Source organism: Eptesicus fuscus, chromosome 9 (genome assembly GCF_027574615.1).
Source record: "Eptesicus fuscus isolate TK198812 chromosome 9, DD_ASM_mEF_20220401, whole genome shotgun sequence".
Taxonomy (NCBI): Eukaryota; Metazoa; Chordata; class Mammalia; order Chiroptera; family Vespertilionidae; genus Eptesicus; species Eptesicus fuscus.
In genome coordinates this window covers 40,301,974-40,322,847 of record NC_072481.1, presented here as the reverse complement: position 1 = coordinate 40,322,847, position 20,874 = coordinate 40,301,974, and the positions used below count along the sequence as shown (strand labels likewise).

The 20,874-nt window shown below is 39.3% G+C and overlaps 1 protein-coding gene across 6 annotated transcripts in view; it reads left to right on the top strand.

The window, feature by feature from the left end:
* OMA1 (OMA1 zinc metallopeptidase) overlaps positions 1-19,752 on the top strand; it is a 43,970-nt gene extending 24,218 nt beyond the window's left edge. For 5 of the 6 annotated variants that reach the window (XM_054720733.1, XM_054720732.1, XM_054720731.1 and 2 more), the window contains 2 exons: positions 5,103-5,252; positions 19,428-19,752. In XM_054720733.1, coding sequence (XP_054576708.1) covers positions 5,103-5,252; positions 19,428-19,613 — 336 coding nt within the window. In that variant the 3' untranslated portion in view covers positions 19,614-19,752. Of the gene's footprint in view, positions 1-433; positions 527-5,102; positions 5,253-19,427 lie in introns of those variants that run through there. The other variant, XM_054720734.1, reaches the window with a different exon arrangement.
* The last annotated feature ends 1,122 nt before the right edge of the window (positions 19,753-20,874 follow it).

Sequence of the window (20,874 nt, the reverse complement as noted above, 5' to 3'; positions counted from 1 at the left end):
ACACGATGTATTTTAGTGGCTCTAAACTGGGCTTCTTGGTAGGGCACTTTATATGATTGTTTTGATTGTCACAGTGATTGGGGAGATGGGGATTACTGATGTCTCATGGACCTGGAGGATAGGGGCAGACCTGTTAAATATGCTGTAGTGGCCTGGAGAGCCCTCCAGAGGGAGGAACTGTCCAGCCCTGGTGAATTGTAAGTGGCCCTTGTGGGAGACACTGCCTGCTGGTTTCTTCAAGAGCTTCAGTAACTGTGCAGATAGCACCATCTAGTGAGGGAAGTAGGTCATAAGCAAAATTTACTTTCATCATAAAAATGAGAGAAAATCCAACATTCTAAACTTTCTGTAAAATAAAAAGGTTATAGAATCGTATACTTTTGGAGCAGGAAGGAAAATTAGAGATAATCTGATCCACCTTCTCTCTTTACAGATAAGGAAATTAGGGTCCAAAGAGGAGAAGTGATTTGTCCAGTAACATATACCTAGTTAGTAGCGAGAGACGGGGCTGGAGTCCAGCTGTCATAGTTTCTAAGGTTAGTAATCTGAGCCTTTGACATAGCAAACTGACTAGCTTTGTGTTCTATTTGGGTTAATAGCTTAGGTTATTTGTTTAGTGATTCATTTAAGAAAGAAAAAAACTGTAAATGTGCACATCTCATTTACGAGGTTTGTTATAAGGTAAACTTGCATAATGCATGCATTATTCATTCCACCTTGTTTTGAACCTAACTGTATTACCTAGAAAAATGAGGCAGGCTTCTGTATATTTAATTTTTTAGTTTCTATGATTTCAGCTCTAATTGTGGAGTGTTATGATAAAAGCTTTAGGATAGAGAAAAATATATACATGAAAATGTATTATAAATTTATCATATTGACGAACTGACATGCTGGCAATCAAAAGATGAAAAAAACTTTAAACTAAAGGAAATGAATTACAAAATAATGGAAGTCTTCCCATTTCTCCTCTTTTAGGGCACATGAAGTGAATTAATACAATGAGTTAATATTTGTTATATATATAGAACAAAACCCGATACATATAAGTGATTATTAATTAAACAAAATATATAACTGATATTTTGAACTTCTAGTTTTAAAATCTGTGCTCTTCACATTGCCCCAGTATACTGCCTCAAAAAGTATTCCAGGACCAATGTAGTTCACATATTTTTGTATGTTTGTGGCCATTATCAGTTCTGTTTTAAGAAGGAAATGTTGTCTAGAAAGTGTTCCATCCTTCTTTCTTTATGTACTGCCAATGGATTAAATAAGAAATCACAAGTGAAATGAATAAATACTAGAGTTAAATGAAAACAAGACCAGAACCTACCAAAAGTTATGGGATACAGTGGAAGCATTGCTTAGGATAAATTTGTAGCTATAAATGCTTTAAAAATGTGAAAGATCTCAAACAAACAACCTAACTTTACAACTTAAAAAACTATAAAAAGAAGAACAAAGTAAACCCCAAGCTGCTAGAAGGAAGGAAATAACAAAGATTAGATCAGAGACAAATTACATTGTGAATAAAAAGAGTTTGTTTTTAAAAAGATCAGAAAAATTGACAAATGTTTAGTTGGATTAGGAAAAAATAAACAAGACTCAGATTACTAAAATCAGAAATGAAAGTGGAGATAACACTACTGATTCTGTAGAAATAAAGAGGCGTATAATACAGTATGAACAATTGTATGCCCCCCAAATTGGACAACCTTGATGAGATGGACAGATTTCAAGAAATAACCTACCAGTGCAGCCACTGTGGAAAACAGTATGGAGTCTCCTCAAAAAACTAAAAACTGGAACTGCCCTATGATCTAGCGATTCCACTTTTGGGAATATAGTGAAAGAAACCTGAAACACTGATTCAAAAGAATATATGCACCTCAATGTTTATTGCAGTGCTATTATTAATAGCCAAGATTTGGAAGCAGCCCAAGTGCCCATCAGTAGGTGAGTGGATAAAAAAGTTGTGGTACATTTACACAATGGAATACTCCTTGGCCATGAAAAAAGAAGAAACCTTACCCTTTTCGATAGCATGGATGGACTGGAAGAATATTATGCTAAGTGAAATAAGCCAGTCAGAGAAAGACAAATACCATATGATTTCACTTATATATAGAATCTAATGAATGAGACAAATAAAATAGGAACAGACTCATAGATACAGAGAACAGACTGAAAGCTGTCAGAGGGGAAGGGTTGGGGGGCTGAGTGAGATAGGTGAAGGGATTAAGCAAAAAAAACACAAAACACACACAAAAAAACCCAAACTCAGACACAAACAACAGTATGGTGATTAACAAAGGGAAAGGGTGGTGGTGGAGGTAGAAGAGAGTAAAGGGGGGATAAATGGCTATGGAAGGAGAAGACTCTGGGTGATGGATATACAATACAAATACAGATGATGTATTGTAGAAGACTACACTTGAAACCTATATAATTTTATTGACCAGTGTCACCCAGTAAAATCAATAAATCACAAAGAAATAGAAAACTGAATAGACCTGTAACTAGTATGGAGATTGAATCAGTAATCTAAAATCTTTCAACAAAGAAAACTTCTGGATCAGACAACATCATTTGTGAATTCTACTAAGAATTTGAAGAAGTAATACCAATTCTTCTCAAACTTTTCTAAAAGACTGGAGGGGAGGGGAGGATACTCCCTAACGCATTCTGTGAGGCTAGCATAACCCTAATACCAATGACAAAGACACTGTCAGAAAAGAAAACTATAGGTCAATATCTATTTAGTGGTATAGATTAAGAATAAATATTTTAGTACAGTTTATTAACAGTTAAATTTTAAAACTTAATTTTTATGAAAACTTAATTTGGAAGATTTTTATCCTTAATACATGTCCTTTTTTTTTTCTTCTTTTTTTCTGGACCACTTTAGTGATATACTTTTTTTTTTTATTTTTATTTTTAAAAATCTTTATTGTTGAGATTATTACAGATGTCCCTCTTTTTTCCTCCTATTGCCTCCCTTCACCCAGTTCCCACCCTGCCCCAGGCCTTCGCCACCCTATTGTCTGTGTCCAGAGGTAATGCATATATGCATATAAGATCTTTGTTTCATCTCTCCCCATCCCCCCACCCCCTTCCCTCTGAGAATCGTCAGTCTGTTCCATTTCCATGCCCCTGATTCTCTTTTATTCACCAGTTCATTCTGTTCATTAGATTTCTTATTCATTTATTTTGATTTTTAGACTGAATTGTTGATAGGTATGTATTTGTTGCCAGTTAGTTGTTCATATTTTTGATCAGTGTATGCTTAATTTCTGACTGGTCCTTTTCCATTTTTTTTGGAGGTTTCTAGAAGATTCTTGAGTAACCTTATAATCGTAGTTTTGAACTCTATATCCAGTAGTTTGCTTTCTTCCATTTCTTTGATTTGTGACATGTTTCTTTGTCTCTGCATTTTGACTGCTTCTCTGTGTGTTTTTCTATGTTGTGAGTAGAGCTGCTATATCTCCTTGAGTTGGAGAATGGCCTTGTATAGTAGGTGTTCTATAGGGCCTAGTAGGTGTTCTATAGGGCTCAGCTTCCCCAGTCACCTGAGCTGGAAGCTCTAAGTGCACCCCTTTGTGGGCTGTGAGCACAGTCTTGTTGTAGTTGAGACTTGATTGCTGTTGGTGTCACTTGGAGGAATTTATCTCCAGGCCAATTGGCTGTGAGGACCAGCTATGACTACAGTGGGAGAGCTGCTGTGCAGGAGACACCCCTATGGAGCAGGACTTGCTTCAGTGGGGCTTTGGTGCTCACTGAGTCTGCCCCTTGAGTGTCACTTATGGATGTGTAGAGTTACTGTCTGGTATGGTCTGATACTGACCACTGGGTACACTGGCTCTTGGGTCTTCTGGGCGGTGCAAAGTCAGCAACTACCTGAGGCCACCCAGCAGGAGCTACAGAGAGATCTGCAGATTCCTCCTCTTTGTATCGGGTTTAGAAAGGCCCAGCTATGAAGCAAGGCAAGCTGGTGCTGGTGTGGGTCTTGGGCCTTTTATTGATAGGTTTGGGGCTCCCTGACCCAGCTGCAGCTTGTTTCAGAGTTTAGCCTGCGCAAGGACAGGCCATTCATACGCAAAAGCTACTGCACACAGCTTGGGTGGGGTTGAAAATTGGATGAGGTGTGGTCTTAGGGAATCACCTTGGCAGAGCAAACAGAAATGGTTGCCAGTCAGCCTTGGGACTGGGGAGGTCTCAGAATAGGAACAATGATCCCTGCAAGCACCTTTGTCTGGGAGAAAGCTGCCCCAAGTTCCTGCCCCAATTCTAGACAATCAGTTCCTCCTCATATGTGTCTGTGTCCCCCAAAGCCTTGTCCTGGTGTTAGAGCTCAGATGAAGCAGGACCTTGTAAGTTAAGTTTGTAGTGCCGGCCTTTTAAGAGGAACAGCTGGTTCTCCCGCAGCCTCTGTGTCACTCAGCCCCAGTCCGCACTGGTTTTTACAGCCTGTAGTTCTTACTGCCCATAGGGACTTCTTTTCCCAGCTCTGGGACCCTAGGCTGGGTGTCTTGTGTGAGGCTGGGACCCCTTGTTTCTCTGGGGGGCCTCCTTAGAGATGATCTCCCTCCTGATTAAAAAAAGCAGCAAATGTGGGTGCCAGACCACCCCGTCCTGCGCCTCTGCACCTCCTATTAGTTTGTGCTTTCTTCTTTACTTCTCTCCTTGTAGGACTTCCATTCAGCCAGCTTTCTGGCAATTCTGGATGATGGTTGTTCTGTATTTTAGTTGTAATTTTGATGTGGTTGTGGGAGGCAGCAAGTTCAGGCATTTACCTACGCCACCATCTTCAAATCCCTAATATGTGTTCTTAATATCATCATAGTGAAAAGCGTGGGTTTCTTTGGGAGTGGTATTATTGTAAATATTGTATAGGGGCAAGTAGGAAGGGTGGACAGATTTTTTTTTTTGAGTTCTATAAAACCATGTTGTTTGAGTGTTCTTTTTTAAAGCAATGAGTATATTCCCCTTTTATTAAAACGATAGAAAATATTTTTAAAACATGTAAGGACATAAACGTAAACTTTTAAAGATGTCCTCATAGTTATACTCAAGTTTGCTTTTATTAATTTTGGTCCTAGGCTTGTGTGGACGTCAGATCCAGTTCAGTGTTTTGGCAGCAGCTGGAACTTGCAGATACCCTCTCTGGTCACCCCAACGTGCCAGAATGGTTATCCACACACCCTTCCCATGGAAACCGAGTTGAGCAGTTGGATAGACTCATACCCGAGGTGAGCTAACACTATTGAAGGCAGGACATTATTTTTATTGTATCCCTTATTTTTAATGCTGTTACTTCTTATGCTTAGAGAAGGAGTTCTACCTTGTCAACTATTTTGATCACTATAATTATGGATTATCAGTTTTCAAAGGATTTGACTGAAGAGTAAAATCCTGCTTGTCTGCAAGTCATGGGGGATAAATTGCTGTGTAGACTTGACTTTTCTTGAAGGTGAAGGTTTAAGCTTTTTTGTATCATTCCTTTTAATTTTATCTGATTTGGTGAAAGTCCAAAACTCATGGTATGTTTTTTCAACATATTGGTCATAATTTAATCTTTTCTCAGTGATTTAAGCTTATTGTTAAAAGACAACAATAACAAACTCCAGCTAATGACTTGTGCAAAAGTTTTGGGTCAAGTGAGTATTTATTCCAATAATGATGCTGGAATATTTCTTAGAAAAATCCCTTGATATTAGGTTTATTTTTTCCCCCTGGTTTTTTATTTCTTTAAAAAGAGAGAGTAAAGTGTGCATGACTTTTTTTCTGTAGAATTCATTAATGAATAAAGCCAAAGCAGCTTTTTCCCAATTAGTTTTTACTACCGTCTAAACATGTTTTTGTTTGTTAGCATAATTTAAAATGTTTTCTGTGGTATCCACTTCAGTACAAGATGGATGGCAGGCATCTCCAAACCAGGTTGCACACTCTTTCTGTCTCACTTGCATTGCCAGGATGACTACAAATTTAACTTGACAGATATTGAGCACCTATTATAAGAAAAAAATACTGGTAGATACAGGGGATACAAAGAGAATTAAGACATGTTTTTTTATATTTTCAGGATGCTAACATAAGTACAAAATGATTCTTAATACAATAAGGGATAGGATTTATTATAAGAAAAGTAGAAATATAGTGGTATGCAATTTGAAGGAATAACCTGCATCTAGTTTGGGATAATAAACTACCAGGAGATTCATTTATTGATTCATGTGATTTATATGGAAATCCGCTGATAGTTTGCCATTCTGTATTCTGTTGCTGGGAACAATACAGTCTCTGCTTTCTTGGAGCTAACATTCATGTCAATGCAAGTAATAAACAAACATATAAATACATGCAGTATGTCACGCAGTGATAAACACATTGGGGACAAATAAATCAGATTAAAGGTAGTAAAGAGGGCTGGGCAGCAGAGAAGGTGTGCTGGTCTACGTTCCTTTGTCAGAGAAAGCCTTACCCAACAGAATCGAAAGAAGCAGGGGACCAAGTCCTGTGGCTATCTGGAGAGAGAGTCTTTCAGGCTGAGGAGGCAGCAAGTGCACAGGACCCGGAGGGAGAGCATGGTGTGTTCAAGGAATGGCTGGGAGTTGAGTGAGTCAAGGAAGTGGGGGGGGGGGGATGGTTGAAGTATAGCGGGACCAGATCACGAAGGGTCTTTTCTAAACCATTGTTAAGGACTTGACTTTTATTCCAAATGATCTGGGAAACTAGTAGAGGGTTTTGAGTCGAGGAATGACTTGATCACTTGATCTGATTCATGTGATGACTCATCTGTTCTGTGGTGGTCATGGGGACTGTAGTGGGGCAAGGGTGGAATCCAGGAGACTCTTTACAAGGCTCTTGCAATAATCCTGTGAAGATATTATAGAGGCAGAAGAGAGGAAAAGAAGTGCTCAGATTTTGGATATATTTTGAAAGGAATTATGAGGAATTGTTGCTAGTTTGGGCATACTTGTGCCTTTCATGGGCATTGGGGCCAGCCAGACATGGATTCTTAAGAACTATCCTAAATACATTTCATTTATACCCTTATTTTGAAGGAAAAATATTTGAGAAAAAAACAGCAGTGACATTTACTTGACACATTGTAGTTATCATTCATCTTAAAAGCACAGCATAGGACTGGAAGAATACGGGTTTCATCTGTAACTAATTTGTACTGAAGATCACTTACTCTATGCCAGTGGTTCTCAACCTTTCTAATGCCACGACCCTTTAATACAGTTCCTCATGTTGTGGTGACCCCCAACCATAAAATTATTTTCGTTGCTACTTCATAACTGTAATATTGCTACTGTTAATGAATCGTAATGTAAATATCTGTGTTTTCCAATGGTCTTAGGCTCTACAGCAGCGGTTCTCAACCTGTGGGTCATGACCCACAGGTTGAGAACCGCTAGCAGGGTCATTTCATCATCGAAGATAACTAAGTCATTGAAGATAACTAAGGATCTTTGGAGAAGTAAAATGTGCTTTAGAGAAGTTTTTAAAATAATAATTAATTGATTAGTGAGTATGAAGGAAAATGATTGGAGAAATAAATATGCTATTTGGGTGCCAATGATGATGATAAGCTTTGGGAGATATTATTTTTCTAAAAATAAACTATCCTAGTTTAGAAACTTAAGTTGAAAACCTTATATATTCCCCCTCATCTCCCCAAGTGATTAAATTCAATTTGAAAGTAATAAAATTCTACTACAATATTGGGAGTAATTTAGTGGTTGAAGTGAAACTTATAGTTAGTGTAAGAGTCTGTTGATAATTAGAATACATAGTCATAATTCAGAGATTGGAATTCCCTACTATCGTTTCTAATTTCTTTAATGAAAGAAAGCAAATCCTCAGGCAGTATGTAGAATTATGTGAGTCTGTATACTAGTAAAGACTACGTTTTTGTTTGATTTTATTTAAGATTTTTTTCTACTTAAGTTAGTACTATATATTTTACCGAATGCTCCTGTTCTTTGACAATTCTGATGTTATGCCTGAAGTGATGGACGTCTCAAAGGCAGTTGGAAATACAGCAGCAGAGCACAGACATCTAGGCCAGAGACGAGGACTTGAGAGTAACTCCTTAAAGGTGGTAGTTGAAGCAGTGAGAGTGGAGTAGGCAGAGAAAAAGATCCTGGATAGGGTTAGCAGTGTTAGGTGGTTTCCACATTTAATTGGGAGGAGGAAGACAGAGCACCTCGTAGTTCAGATTCATAGGAGGAGAAAAGATCAAGAAAATCAGGAAAAGGAGACATATGTAATACTTTAAACCATAAATAATTTAAATTAAAAAAGAGGAAGAAGATAATGTAAATAAACACCACAAGACGGGGGGAAAAAAGAAAAAGAAAGAAAGAAAGAAAAAAAAGGAAGGAAGAAAGGAAGGAAGGAAGGAAGGAAACCAGGAAAGTAAAATTCTTTGTTTCCATGAGAACACAAATCTTGGTAATTTTGATTTCTTTAAAATGTAACTTACTGAAGATTGTATATTTTTATTTCTTATTGGATTCCTTGAATATCATCACAGAAATATATTATTTTTTACTCGGCATATCAACATTTAAGATGTTTTAAAACTATATTCACTTAACAAATATTTATTAGTAATCAATTATGTGCCAGATTGTAGGTGTTGTAGGTGCTGTGAACAAAACAGACAGAAAAAAACCCCTACCCTTATGAAGCTTATTTTGCAGTAAAGAGAAACAGACAATAAATAGAATAACTTAGTAATATATAGAATAAATCACCAATATATTATTATATGTTAGTCATTAATAAGTATTAGGGAGGAAAGCAAAGGAGGAAGGACAGTGTATTAGTCAGCTTGGGTTAAGCAACAGGAATTCATTTCTTCAGAGTTCTGAAGGCTAGATATCCAATCCAGTATTAAGGTTCCAGCCATTTGAATTCTGGTGAGGTCTCTTCTCCTGGCTGCAGATGGCTGGCTTCCCACTGTGTCCTTACATGGTGGAGAGAGTGAACACGCCTGTCTCTTCCTCTTCTTATTAGGGCGGTAATCCCATCATGAGAGCCCCAACTCATGACCTCCTCTAACCCTGATCAGCCCCCAAAGGCTCCATCTCCAAATACATTGGGGGTTAGGGTTTTAACATATGAATCTGGGGCGGGGGAGGGGAGGGCGGGAAAATACTTCAGTACAAAACAAGGATGTAAGGTGTGAGCAGAGATGGCAGAAGGGTCCAAATAGCTGTTTAAAAGGGAGTTGATCAGAGAAAGTTTCACTGAGAAGATGTTACTTGAACAAAGACTTGAAATAAGTGAGAGTCTTTGCCTGGGGGTTGAGGGGTGTGGGGTCGGGTAAGAACCTTCCAGGGTAGGAAATAGTACAGTGCTCTGAGGCAGGAGTGAGCCGGGTGTGGTTGGATGGAGTGAGCAAGGAGAAGTGAGGGTACAGGCCTTGAAGCCCCTGTGAGGACTTTGCTTTTGTTCAGAGATAGGACCCCAGGGGAGGGTTTCAGCAGAGGACTAGAGGAGTACCAGGATCTGACCTACAAAGGATGCAAAAAAAGTTCCTACAAAATACTATAATCATAATTTTGGAGTACTTTAGTATAGAATAATGTTTAAAAACAGACTAGTTCCTTTTTAAAAAAAAAATTTTTTTAAATTGACTTCAGAGAGGAAGGGAGAGGGAGAAAGAGGTAGAAACATCAATGATGAGGAGAATCATTGATCAGCTGCCTCCTGCACTTCCCCTACTGGGGATCGAGCCCACAACCCAGGCATGTGCCCTGACCGGAAATCAAACACTGACCTCCTGGTTCATAGATCGACGCTCAACCACTGAGCCATGCCAGCTGGGCCAGACTAATTCCTTTTTTTGCTTTATTTTTAAATCAAGAAAATGTCCCCAAAGTAGAAAATATTCCTGCTATTTTTTTAAATGTGAATTCTGAGATAAAGCATGTGTAAAAGCCTAGTTAAATATAATCCTGTGATCCACTAGCGTTTAAAAAGGATAAATATAGGGTTGTAGTAATGATTTTATTTGTAGTTAATAAGATGATATAATTTTATTTACTTGAAAGAACAGTTAAATTTAGGAAATGCATATCCCACATATTTTGGTTACCATAACAACTTGGGTGAAATATTGAAGAACAGATGTTATATCAACCTGTTGATGTTTAGTAGTATGACAGTTTTATAATTATAGTTGCACTGTTCAGAATTTAAAATTGTGTAAACCATAAGTTGTCCTTAAAAGAGATATCTTTTTATACTCTCTATAAGGATTGTTATAAATATTTACATGTTATAAATATGAATATATTTATATGTGAAAATTTATATGTGAATAAGGGAAATTGTATGATAATCCAGGGTAAAAAGTCACTTGAAAGATTTATTTTACTACTGAATTTAGACTGAATTTTTTTATTTTCTACTTCTCTCACCAATTCTTTGTCATCTTTTCCTTTGGGTGGAGTGAGGAGATGGAGAGTGATAAAATATATAGGAGAAACATTTAATTTACTACATTCAGTTTTTCAGATGTCAGAACCACTCAGTGGCTGGCTGTCAATACATTCATTTTATTCTCACTTATTTTGAATTCTTTAAACTTTCAGGAAGCTGGGAGTTTGAACTCATATGTAAATCATTCTTATGCATTTATAATTGGACAGTGTAAATACATAAATCATTAATATTATACATCCCGTAAATAGAACATGTGAGAGTGCTTAACATTGAAGTGAAATGTCGTTCTTGGCCAATGTACACAAACATACACCGTTCACCTTACAGAATTTCATTTTCTCTGACAGGGAGAGTGTTGAGGAAGAGGGAAATATAGCAGCTACTGTAATTGAATTGGTCTCTGAATCATATAAAGCCAGGAAGCCTGACAGTAACATTGTCTAAAACCTTTAAAAAATATTATGGTACACATGATGTGTATCTACTTGAGGCTGAAAATGAATGGGCTATTAGAAAAAAAAAGCTTTTAGAGGACAAGGGGGAAAAAATGAAGGTGATTTTTCCCCCCTTGAAATGTCTTGGTTCCTATTTTCATAGGAAGCTTTTAATCTGATCATGAAACTTCTCTGGCATTAATTTTTTTCCTTTTTTAAAAAACTTAATTATTATAGTTTAGTTTTTATGAATAAGTAATTGCAGTTTCTCTTGATATGTAGTACCTGCAAGAATCCTGATGTGTATTAGCAGTTGTTTCATGAGTACTTTAGTTGTTACTGGGAATAAATACAGCCACTTCTTAATATGTTATTCTCATGTTCGGAGTGGTTGATTATACAATTTCATTTGAAAACTTTTCCCTGTTATTTTATTTCAGAGGACAATTGGCCTGTGTCAAGGTGGCCTTAATTTTAATATATTTATTTAAAATTCCTAGTCATTTACATTTAATTATTTTAGAGCACTTCAAAAATTAGTCCAACTTCAGTTTCCACTGCAGCTTATGAAAGGAAAGGAAATGAGTTAGTGGAAGAAAAATTTTTAAAGGTGAAATCATGACATATAAATATAAAATGAACCATATCTACGATTTTACTTAACTTACTAGTGAGGGAGCCTGTAATATGTCACCACTACCTCAAAGGAGACTTCAGTAACCATCGGCATGCAGGCTCTGAGGGATGCTGAAATGAGCTTACGAACAGGGGAAAAACCGATCCACTCATAAGGCAATCAGTTGCCTTCCACCAGACATGGACAAACATCATTTGCATGGTTATCAGTTTTCTACAACTTACAGAATTGTACAATAGCTCTGAGACCATGAAAGGCGGAGATAACACCCAAGGATGCACTCGACAGGACACCCAATGATCTTATTTGCCCATATCACAGTCTTCCACAGTTTTCTGTTTTTGTTTTTCCTATTGTCATTTATTTACCTTTCAAGTGAAGATACCAAGTCACATCATCTGTCAGACTAACATACAGGGTGTCCCCCAAAATGATTATAAAGTCAGTGTTTATTAACATACAGTTCATTTTCAAAATTAAGTTAGTTATTAGCTGTACATTTCTTGGGACGCCCTATATAAACAGAAGTTTTTGTTTTGTTATTTTTATTTATTTATTTTTAAACTATGTTTTATTGATTTTTAGAGAGAGATGAAGGGAAAGGGATAGAGAGATAGAAACATCTCATCTACCAGCTGTCTCCTTGAGCCCACAACCTGGGCATGTGCCCTGACTGGGAATCGAACCAGCGACCTCTTGTTTCCTGGGTTGACACTCAACCACTGAGTCACATCAGCCAGGCTGTTTTGTTATTTTTAAGCAACCACACAGGCATTATTCTTGTTGTATTTCTTTCTTTCTTTTTTTCTCTTAAAGTAATAACCAACTATTCTCATTAATTTCCATTGAATCTATTGAGTTTTAGGATTGAGGTTATTGATGCTAAAATCTTAGGCTTTTTGAAAAGTATATGCTTGCCTTCAGAAATTAAGGGAAAGAGTTGGAAATAGAGGGGGTGTAAAAGGATGTTTCATGTTTTAAGAGAAACATTTAAACCTCTCATGGGCCATTTAGAACTCAAGATACAGATGTAAAATCAAGGATGAAGTCACAGATATACAAAAATGGGATAGAAGGGAAGACAGGGGGAAAGGGTATTTTATTTCTTTTTCTTTTTTAATATAATTGAATTTATTGGGATGACATTGCTTAATACAGTTTTATAGGTTTCAGGTATACACTTCTATCATACATCATCTGTATATTGTATTGTGTGTTCACCACCCCAAGTCAAGTCTCCTTCCATCACAATTTGCTTTCCTTTGCCCTCTTCTACCTCCTCCCACCCCTCATCCCCCATTCTTCTGGTAAAAGGTTTTTTTCTTTTAGGAAAAATTATTTTAACTTAACTTTTTATTATAGTTTTTAAAAAACACATATAAAAGTAGAGAATAATTTAATGAATCCCCATTTCTCAATCACATTCATTAGAATCAACCTTTTTGTACACAGGCTTCTTCTGTTCCTTCTCTGATTTTTTTGTTTTTTTACTCTGAAGTATTTTTTTAAAAATATATTTTTATTTAGAGAGGAAGGGAGAGGGAGAGAGAGAGACAGAAACATCAATGATGAGAGAGAATCATTGACCAGTTGCTTTCTTTGCGCCCCCCACTGGGGATCGAGCCCACAACTTGGTCATGTGCCCTTGTGCAGAATCAAACCCGGGACCCTTCAGTCTGCAGGCAGATGCTCTATCTACTGAGCCAAACCAGCTAGGGCTACCCAGAAGTAGTTTATTGCAAATCCCAGACATGAGGGCTTTCCTTCCTAATTAGTTCAATATTCATTCTAGAAAGTATCCTTTTTCCCCATTACATATCTAAGAAAATTAATAGTAATTCCTTAATAAAATTCTATCCATATTCAAATTTCTGCCTCAGAAGATAGTTTTACAATTGGTTTGTTCAAATCATGATCCATCAAGACCCATACATTGCATTTGGTTGCTGTGTCCCTTAAGTCTCTCTGACTTTAGAGCAGTGCGCCCACCCTGCTGTTGTTTTTTTTAATACATCATTGACTTGTTGAATAAATCGATCCCCACATTCTAGATTTATCTGATTGCTTCTTTGTGGTGTCCTGTAGTTACTATCTAAACACGGTGCACTGCTTAATTTCTTCATCTGCTTTACAAAAATTATTTCCTTTACTTGTTTATTGTCTGTCTCTTCCCCTGGAATGTAAGGCCCCTGTTTATTGCTGTATCCTTAGTTCCTGTGACCATTTCTGAGATGCTTAGAGAATATTTGCTGAAGGATTGTGTGGTGTGTAACAGTAGGAGAGATAAGTAATGTAATATTGGGTCAAATGTAGAAAACTGGGCAATACAATTGAGTAGTGTTTCTGCTTCCCCATAGAAATTTGGCAAATGTAGAAATTGAGCATGTAGCAAATTAATAGTTGGTAATGGGAAAGGATATTCTTAGGAAGTACTGTAAAAATAGTAGTCTTAAGAGTCCTGGGTTTTAATCTGACCCAGCCACACAAGTTTAAGGAAGTTCCCTACCCTAAACTTCATTTTGCTTCACCTGTCACATTGAGATAGCAGTGTCTCCTGGGTGTTTTACGTACATTCTTGTGCGTTGGAGGTGGTGAGGTCCTGCCTCCTCCTCTCTTTCCTCTCCTCCTTCCCAAATAAGACACTTTAATGATAAGTATTCTACACCAGGATCAACATTTATGAAAGGAAAGGAAATGAGTTAGGAGGGAGCCTGTAATATGTCACCACTACCTCAAAGGAGACTTCAGTAACCATCGGCATGCAGGCTCTGAGGGATGCTGAAATGAGCTTATAAACAGGCGCAAAAACGGTCCACTCATAAGGCAATCAGTTGCCTTCCACCAGACATGGACATAGTTCATATGATAGCACCAGTTTAGATAACGTTTTAAAATACCTGGCACCATGCAAGGCACAGCAAAAGTGAACAGTAAATGTTGGTTCCTTTCCCTCTGGTTGGAATCTTTAGGCCAATTCCATATTTAATTCCAAGTCTTACTTGGGATTCTTAGAGCTGTATATTCTTGTTAATGGAGTACATTCCTGCCTTCTCTTACACTGTAAACTCTTAAGAGTGTTTTTCCTATGACATTTGTCATAATGATTTATTCATAGCTTGTGTTCTGTAAATGCTTGTTTAAAATTCAGCATCCATTTAAGTGCCTATTATGTGCAGTGCATGAAGTTAAACACAGAAAACAAAGTAAAATGGGAAGGCATATTCTAGCTGTACAGTGGGAAAATGTTGCTCACTTTTAAAGAGGTGAAGGTATATTTAATAAGATGGATTTACATTTATGAAAATAAAAGATGTTGACACCGAAATATAATAAAATAAATATGGAAAGGAATGTTTAAAAAGCAGAAAAAAATATTTCACCAGTATGTCTGATAAAATCTTTCTATGCAAAATAGATGAAGATTTGATAAATATGTATTTGATCCGTAACAGGACTCTGCTTGATAGTTGGAGGAGAGAAACAGTTCACAAACGAATAAATATTAATAGAACGCCTTTATGAAGAATATATAGTTTTCCTAGTAATTAATGTAGCTCAGACATCTCCAAACTACATTTATTCCTTAAGAGACTTACACAAGAAATGTATAATGTGATGTCAAAAAAACATTAAAACAAAATCATGTCGTGCAAATGCAGTAAAAATGAAAACAACAACAAAATCAGGTTATAATCCCTTGTTTCTAAGCCTTTTTACTTCTGTGCCAGCTTTCCAAAATTGACTTTATTTTTAAGAGCAATGTTGGTGTCACAGCAAAATTGAGCGGAAGTTACAGAGGTTTTCCATATATACCCCCTGCCTGCCTCCACGTAGACACAGTCTCCCACCGTGAAAATGCTGCCCACGAGGCTGCATCTGTTGCAGCCGGTGAACCTATACTTACACATCATCACCCAAAGTCCATCGTTTACATTAGGGCTCACTCTTGCTGGTGTAGATTCTGTGGATTTTGACAAATGTGTAATAACATGTATTCATCATTATAATATCATATAGAGTAGTTTCCTTGCCCTAAAAATACTCTATGCACTGCCTATTCATCCCTCTGTCCCCCATAACCGTGACAGTCACTGATATTATTTTACTATTGCCATAGTTTCACTTTTTCCAGAATGTCATGTACTTGGAATCATACATATGTAACCTCTAGAGATTTCTAGAGATTTGCTTTTTTTTTTCATTTAAGATTCCTCCCTGTCTTTTCATGGCTTGAGAGCTTATTTCTTAGCGCTAAGTAGTATTTCATTCTTTGGCTATAACACAAATTTTCCATTCACCTACTGAAGGACATCTTGGTTGCTTCCACGTTTTGGCAATTATGAATAAAGCTGCTATAAACATTCGCTGAGCAGGTGTTTGTTCCTTGCCAGTCACTTAACCTCTCTGGGTCTGAGTCTCCTCATTTGTAAATTTATCTGATGCGTGCTAAGGATGCTGAGGTTTGAAATTATGTGGTTCTATAGATAAAAAATCATGGAATACTGTTTTACAAATTATGAATAACTCAGGTATGCCTGTATGCTGATGACATTGTAAGTTGGTAAAGCCTTTCTGGCAGAAAGTAGTTTGGTCCTATCTAACAAATATTATTATCTGTTCTTACTCTTTTATCAGATCATTCTACTTTGGGGGCAAACTTCAAATGGAGGTTAAAAATAGCATCTTTTATTTAAATAAAGCTTTCCATAGGATAATTTGTAAAAGCCAATCAACACTATAAAATCACTTCAAATGCCCAGTAATTTGCATGAGGCAGGGATCATGACTGCCTTTTCTGACCAGTGTGTCCCTAGCACCTTACTCACGGTGGTGTTCTAAATGTTTGTTAACTGTAAAAAGATTGAAAAGAGAATGTAAGGGGAAGAGAAGAGCTTTTACTGAATATATAAAATTCTAGGAGATGACATTCTGTTCTTCCCTTTGCTGCTTTGCATCTCCCATGGCTAAGCTCAGCTGTGCCAGCTGTTTCCTGCTGGGCTCCACGCTTGTCCCGCTGACTGATACCAGTCCAGGCCTTAGGCCTGTGAAGTGACAGCCATGACAGTTTGGCTTCTCACCTGGAAAAATATGTCAGTGTGGTTATAAAGGCATTAAAGCAGGAATAGACGGAGTGTCCCGACTGTGCCAGGACAGTCTCAGTGTATGCCTATGACTCAGTGTCAATATCAATAGCATCTCCTTTCACTCTCAAAGGTATTCTGGTCCAGACAGGTCACCATTTAGCCGGGGGTCTGCCTTTCTTTTTTACTTTAGTGCCATAGTTGGGAAATACTTTCTTGTTTTGTTTTGTGTGTTTTTTCCAAGTTCAGTTTACTTTAAGGAACATTTATTTAACACACTCAATAGATGCAAGATGTGAAATACAAGGAAAATTGAGACAAGACCCTACTACCAAGGAATTTCACTTGAACACTTTTTCCTCTTTAGTTTATTTTGGTAACTCATAGCCTCATTTGGAGTCAGAAGTGCTGCTAGACTCAAGTTCCTGCCCTGACTTCATCCATTTACAGGACCCCTTTCTGGCTGCCTCTGGCTGCATGCTCCCCTGTTCTGTGGAACCTCAGGGAATACACCCATCTAAGAACCTGTGCCCCACCATGGGGCACTCTGGGTCTTAAGGTAATGCAGTTCCTCGCCCAAACACTCTGAGCCTGCTTCCAGAGCCTGCGAGGACCCTCTTCCCTTGGACTCACGCACACAAGGCCCCTCACAGTGCAGGTGAGCCAGGGAGGGGGGGAAGAGGGAGTTGGAGCCAGTGGCAGGAGCTGGGGTAGGCTCCCCCCAACCTTAGACGTCCCAAAATTCAAGAATTCTAATTTTGGGACCTGGCCTTCAGAGTCATTTTGAAAGTGTGGGAGAATAGAACATATTTTATGTAGTACTTCATTAGCTTGATTTACAGCTGTTTAGATATTTAAACACATGGTGTCTGAGCCTCTATCTGCATTCTTGCCATGGACCCCACAGATATCTGGGGCAGGCCTGCTCAGAGTAAAACCTACCGTCTTTACCATGCCCTAACAGACCCTACGTCATCTGCTCCTACCCACTAGATCCCTTCTGCCCCAGCTGTACCAGCTCCCTCCCTGTTCCCAGTGCTCAGGCAGCTCCCATCCAGCGCCCGGCTCACTGCCGCTGCTGCCGCTGCTGCTATTGCCACAGCCTGCGTGCAGGGCACTCCTCTCCTAGGTACGGCATGGCCTGGTCTCTCATGGCCTCAGGTCTTTCCCCCTCTTCCCAAAGTCATGATGTTATCAACTAGAGCTTGCCTGGCCAGTCTTTCTAAGACCTTGTTAATCCCCCAAGCACTGACTGCCTTTCCTTGCTTTATTTATTTCCCGTAACATGCATGACTATAAAAAAGTTAGAGGTAATATAAAATGAAACTGTTTTTCCCCCTAAATATGTTTCTTTTAAAACCCTTTAGATATGAAGACTTTTTTTTAAAGTTTTTATGTCTTACAGTCATCCATGGATCTACTTTAAAGAATCACATAGTTTTCTAAGGCTAGTTCCTAAAAGCAGCAGCCCCCCTACCCTGCCTTCAGTTTCAACCTTCTTAAAGTATTCTTTTTATATTTCCTGTCATCCTACGTAGCACTACTTCCTAATGTTCCGTGTCAGGCATCATCCGTTTCCCTTTCCCCAGAGGATGAGCATCAAGCTTCCCCGTCACCGTCACACCCTGTGCAGCACGCAGAGGTGTCCTGTTCCCCTTCCGGTGTGGCACGTGGCGCTCTCACGTTCTGTCTAATACTGTGCACCTGACACCGCTGAGCCATGTGTGCTGAGACTCCTTTCCTTTCCTTTCCTTTCCTTTCCTTTCCTTTCCTTTCCTTTCCTTTCCTTTCCTTTCCTTTCCTTTCCTTTCCTTTCCTTCCCTTCCCTTCCCTTCCCTTCCCTTCCCTTCCCTTCCCTTCCCTTCCCTTCCCTTCCCTTCCCTTCCCTTCCCTTCCCTTCCCTTCCCTTCCCTTCCCTTCCCTTCCCTTCCCTTCCCTCCCCCCCCCCCCCCCCCCTCCCCCTCCCCCTCCCCCTCCCCCTCCCCCTCCCCCTTCCTCTTTCCCTCCCCCTCCCCCTCCCCCTCCCCCTTCCCCTTCCCCTCCCCTTTCCCCTCCCCCTCCCCCTGCCCTTCCCCCTCCCCCTTCCTCTTCCCCTTCCCTCCCCCTCCCCCTCTTCTCTCCCCTCCCCTCCCCTTCCCCCTCCCCCTCCTGTCTCCCCTCCCTCTCCCCTCCCTCCCCTCCTCTCCCCTCCCTTTCTTTCCCCTCCCTCCCCCTCCCCTCCCCTCCCTTCCTTCCTTTCCCCTCCCTTCCCCTCCCCTCCCCTTCCCTTCCCTTCCTGAATTCTGTTTTTCTGGAGTTAAAATGGTCATGATTGGCTTTGCTTAGGTTACTTGCTTCCCTAGGCTATTAGCCTCAGGTTCGCAGCAGAGGCCCCAGTTACGTATCCCTTCCTTCAGTATGCGCAGACATCTGTTCTCTGTTTTTTTTTTCTCTTTCTTGAAAACGGTCTCTCAGAGTCTTCAGATCTTTTCTAATCCAAACACTCGTTGTCAGGATTGGTTTGACTGAAACCAAAGAGATCTTGCTTCTTCGCAGTGGGACACTGGGCAGTCACTGCAGATGCCGTTTTTTCCCCCAAATATTTTATTATGTGAACAACTTGTGAAAATGTAACTATTTACCGTGAATTTGTCTGTGGTTCTCTTTTATGTGTTGTCATTAAGATATATTTTATTAAAAATACAGTGTATTCTTACATTTTATTATTTTGCATAGAGTATTCTAAGAATTATTGGAATAATGTTAATAAATGTATGTGTATATTTGCTTTGTGTTCTTTTTGTATTCTGTTGTATTCTTTCTCTATAGGCTCTTGAAATTAGAGAGACCTGCAATTGCCCACCACTTTCCGAGCCAGACCCTCGATTAGTGTTCAAACTCGCCATGAAGGATTTTCTTCAAGAATCAGAGAAAAAGGACCTAAATACCACTGCTGAGAAACAGAAAGTGGATCCTCTTCCCATTGGAAAACAGAAGCAAATATCAGGAGCATAAATAATTGAGAAAAGAACTAGCAGTTGAATTGAAATATGTGAGACAATGGATATATGAAGAATATAGCAATCCTTATCATTTCATGTTACTTTAAAAAACTGAATTGAAAAAAGAATTGATATTCACAGTCAAATCATGTATATATCATGTATCTAAATTCTTCTAGATATTTTTCATGAAATATTGATGTATTCTAATTTATTTTAAAATACATTGCAGAATAAATTTATATTACACATTTTACCCTGTTTTACACTTGCTTTTGATTTGGAAGGCAGACGTCTAGTGGAGAGAAACCAGAAAGCGGAGTAATTGTTATGTAGAGAGGGCTCCTCCGGCTGAGTCTAAACTGGGTGTCAGAGTCTGGATGGTTAGGATGGACTGGGAACTGGACAGTCAAGCACCTGTTTGGAGAGATTGGTTTGCATTGGGGTAGAGTATATGGAATAGAGGCTTTGGGAGAGAGAATTCCCTGGTGCTTACTATGGACAGCACAGGAAAACGACTACAGGCAGAAGCCGAAGAAGCTGTGTTCATAGGAAAATGTAAGTGATTTTATTTGTGGTCCGAGTGATAGAGTGAGGAACACAGGGGAGAGCAGGCCCTTTCCTGGGAGACACAGTGTGCTTCTGGTGCCTGACGTCTCAAGGGAAAGTCATGTCATTTTGGCTCCTTGATGATGCTACTGTTTGGGAGTCTCAGGTTCTCAAGGGAAGCAGCCCTGGTGCAGGGCTGTACCAGGAGAGGCAGGAGATGGTTGTGCCCCTAGGTTGATCTCCTTGCGCAGCCAGCTCCCAGTTCAATGTTGAGGGAAGAGCACAAGTCACATCCCTAGTGACACTCAGAAATTACTATCTCTATATATAAAAGGCTAATATGCTAAGTGTCCCTCCTACCGTCCGACGGGTCGCTATGATGTGCACTGACCACCAGGGGGCAGACGCTCAACGCAGGAACTGCTGAGCTGCAGTGACTTGGCAGCAGCGGTTCTTGGGTGGCGCACCCTGAGACCAGAGAGGAGGGAGCCCGATTTCTTGTGGGGCTGTGTGATTCCACTTTCAGGCATGGGTTATGTTGTTGCTGGGGCACTGTCAGCCCTAAATCTGGTTTACTGCACACTTGTGTTTGTGTTCCACACCTTGTACGACAGCAACTTTGCAGAGTGCCTTCTTGCACTCCGGGCCCCTCCGGGGATGTCGGAGAGCCGATTTCAGCCCAGTTCCGGCCCGATCCCTGCAGGCCAGCCTGAGGGATCCCACCT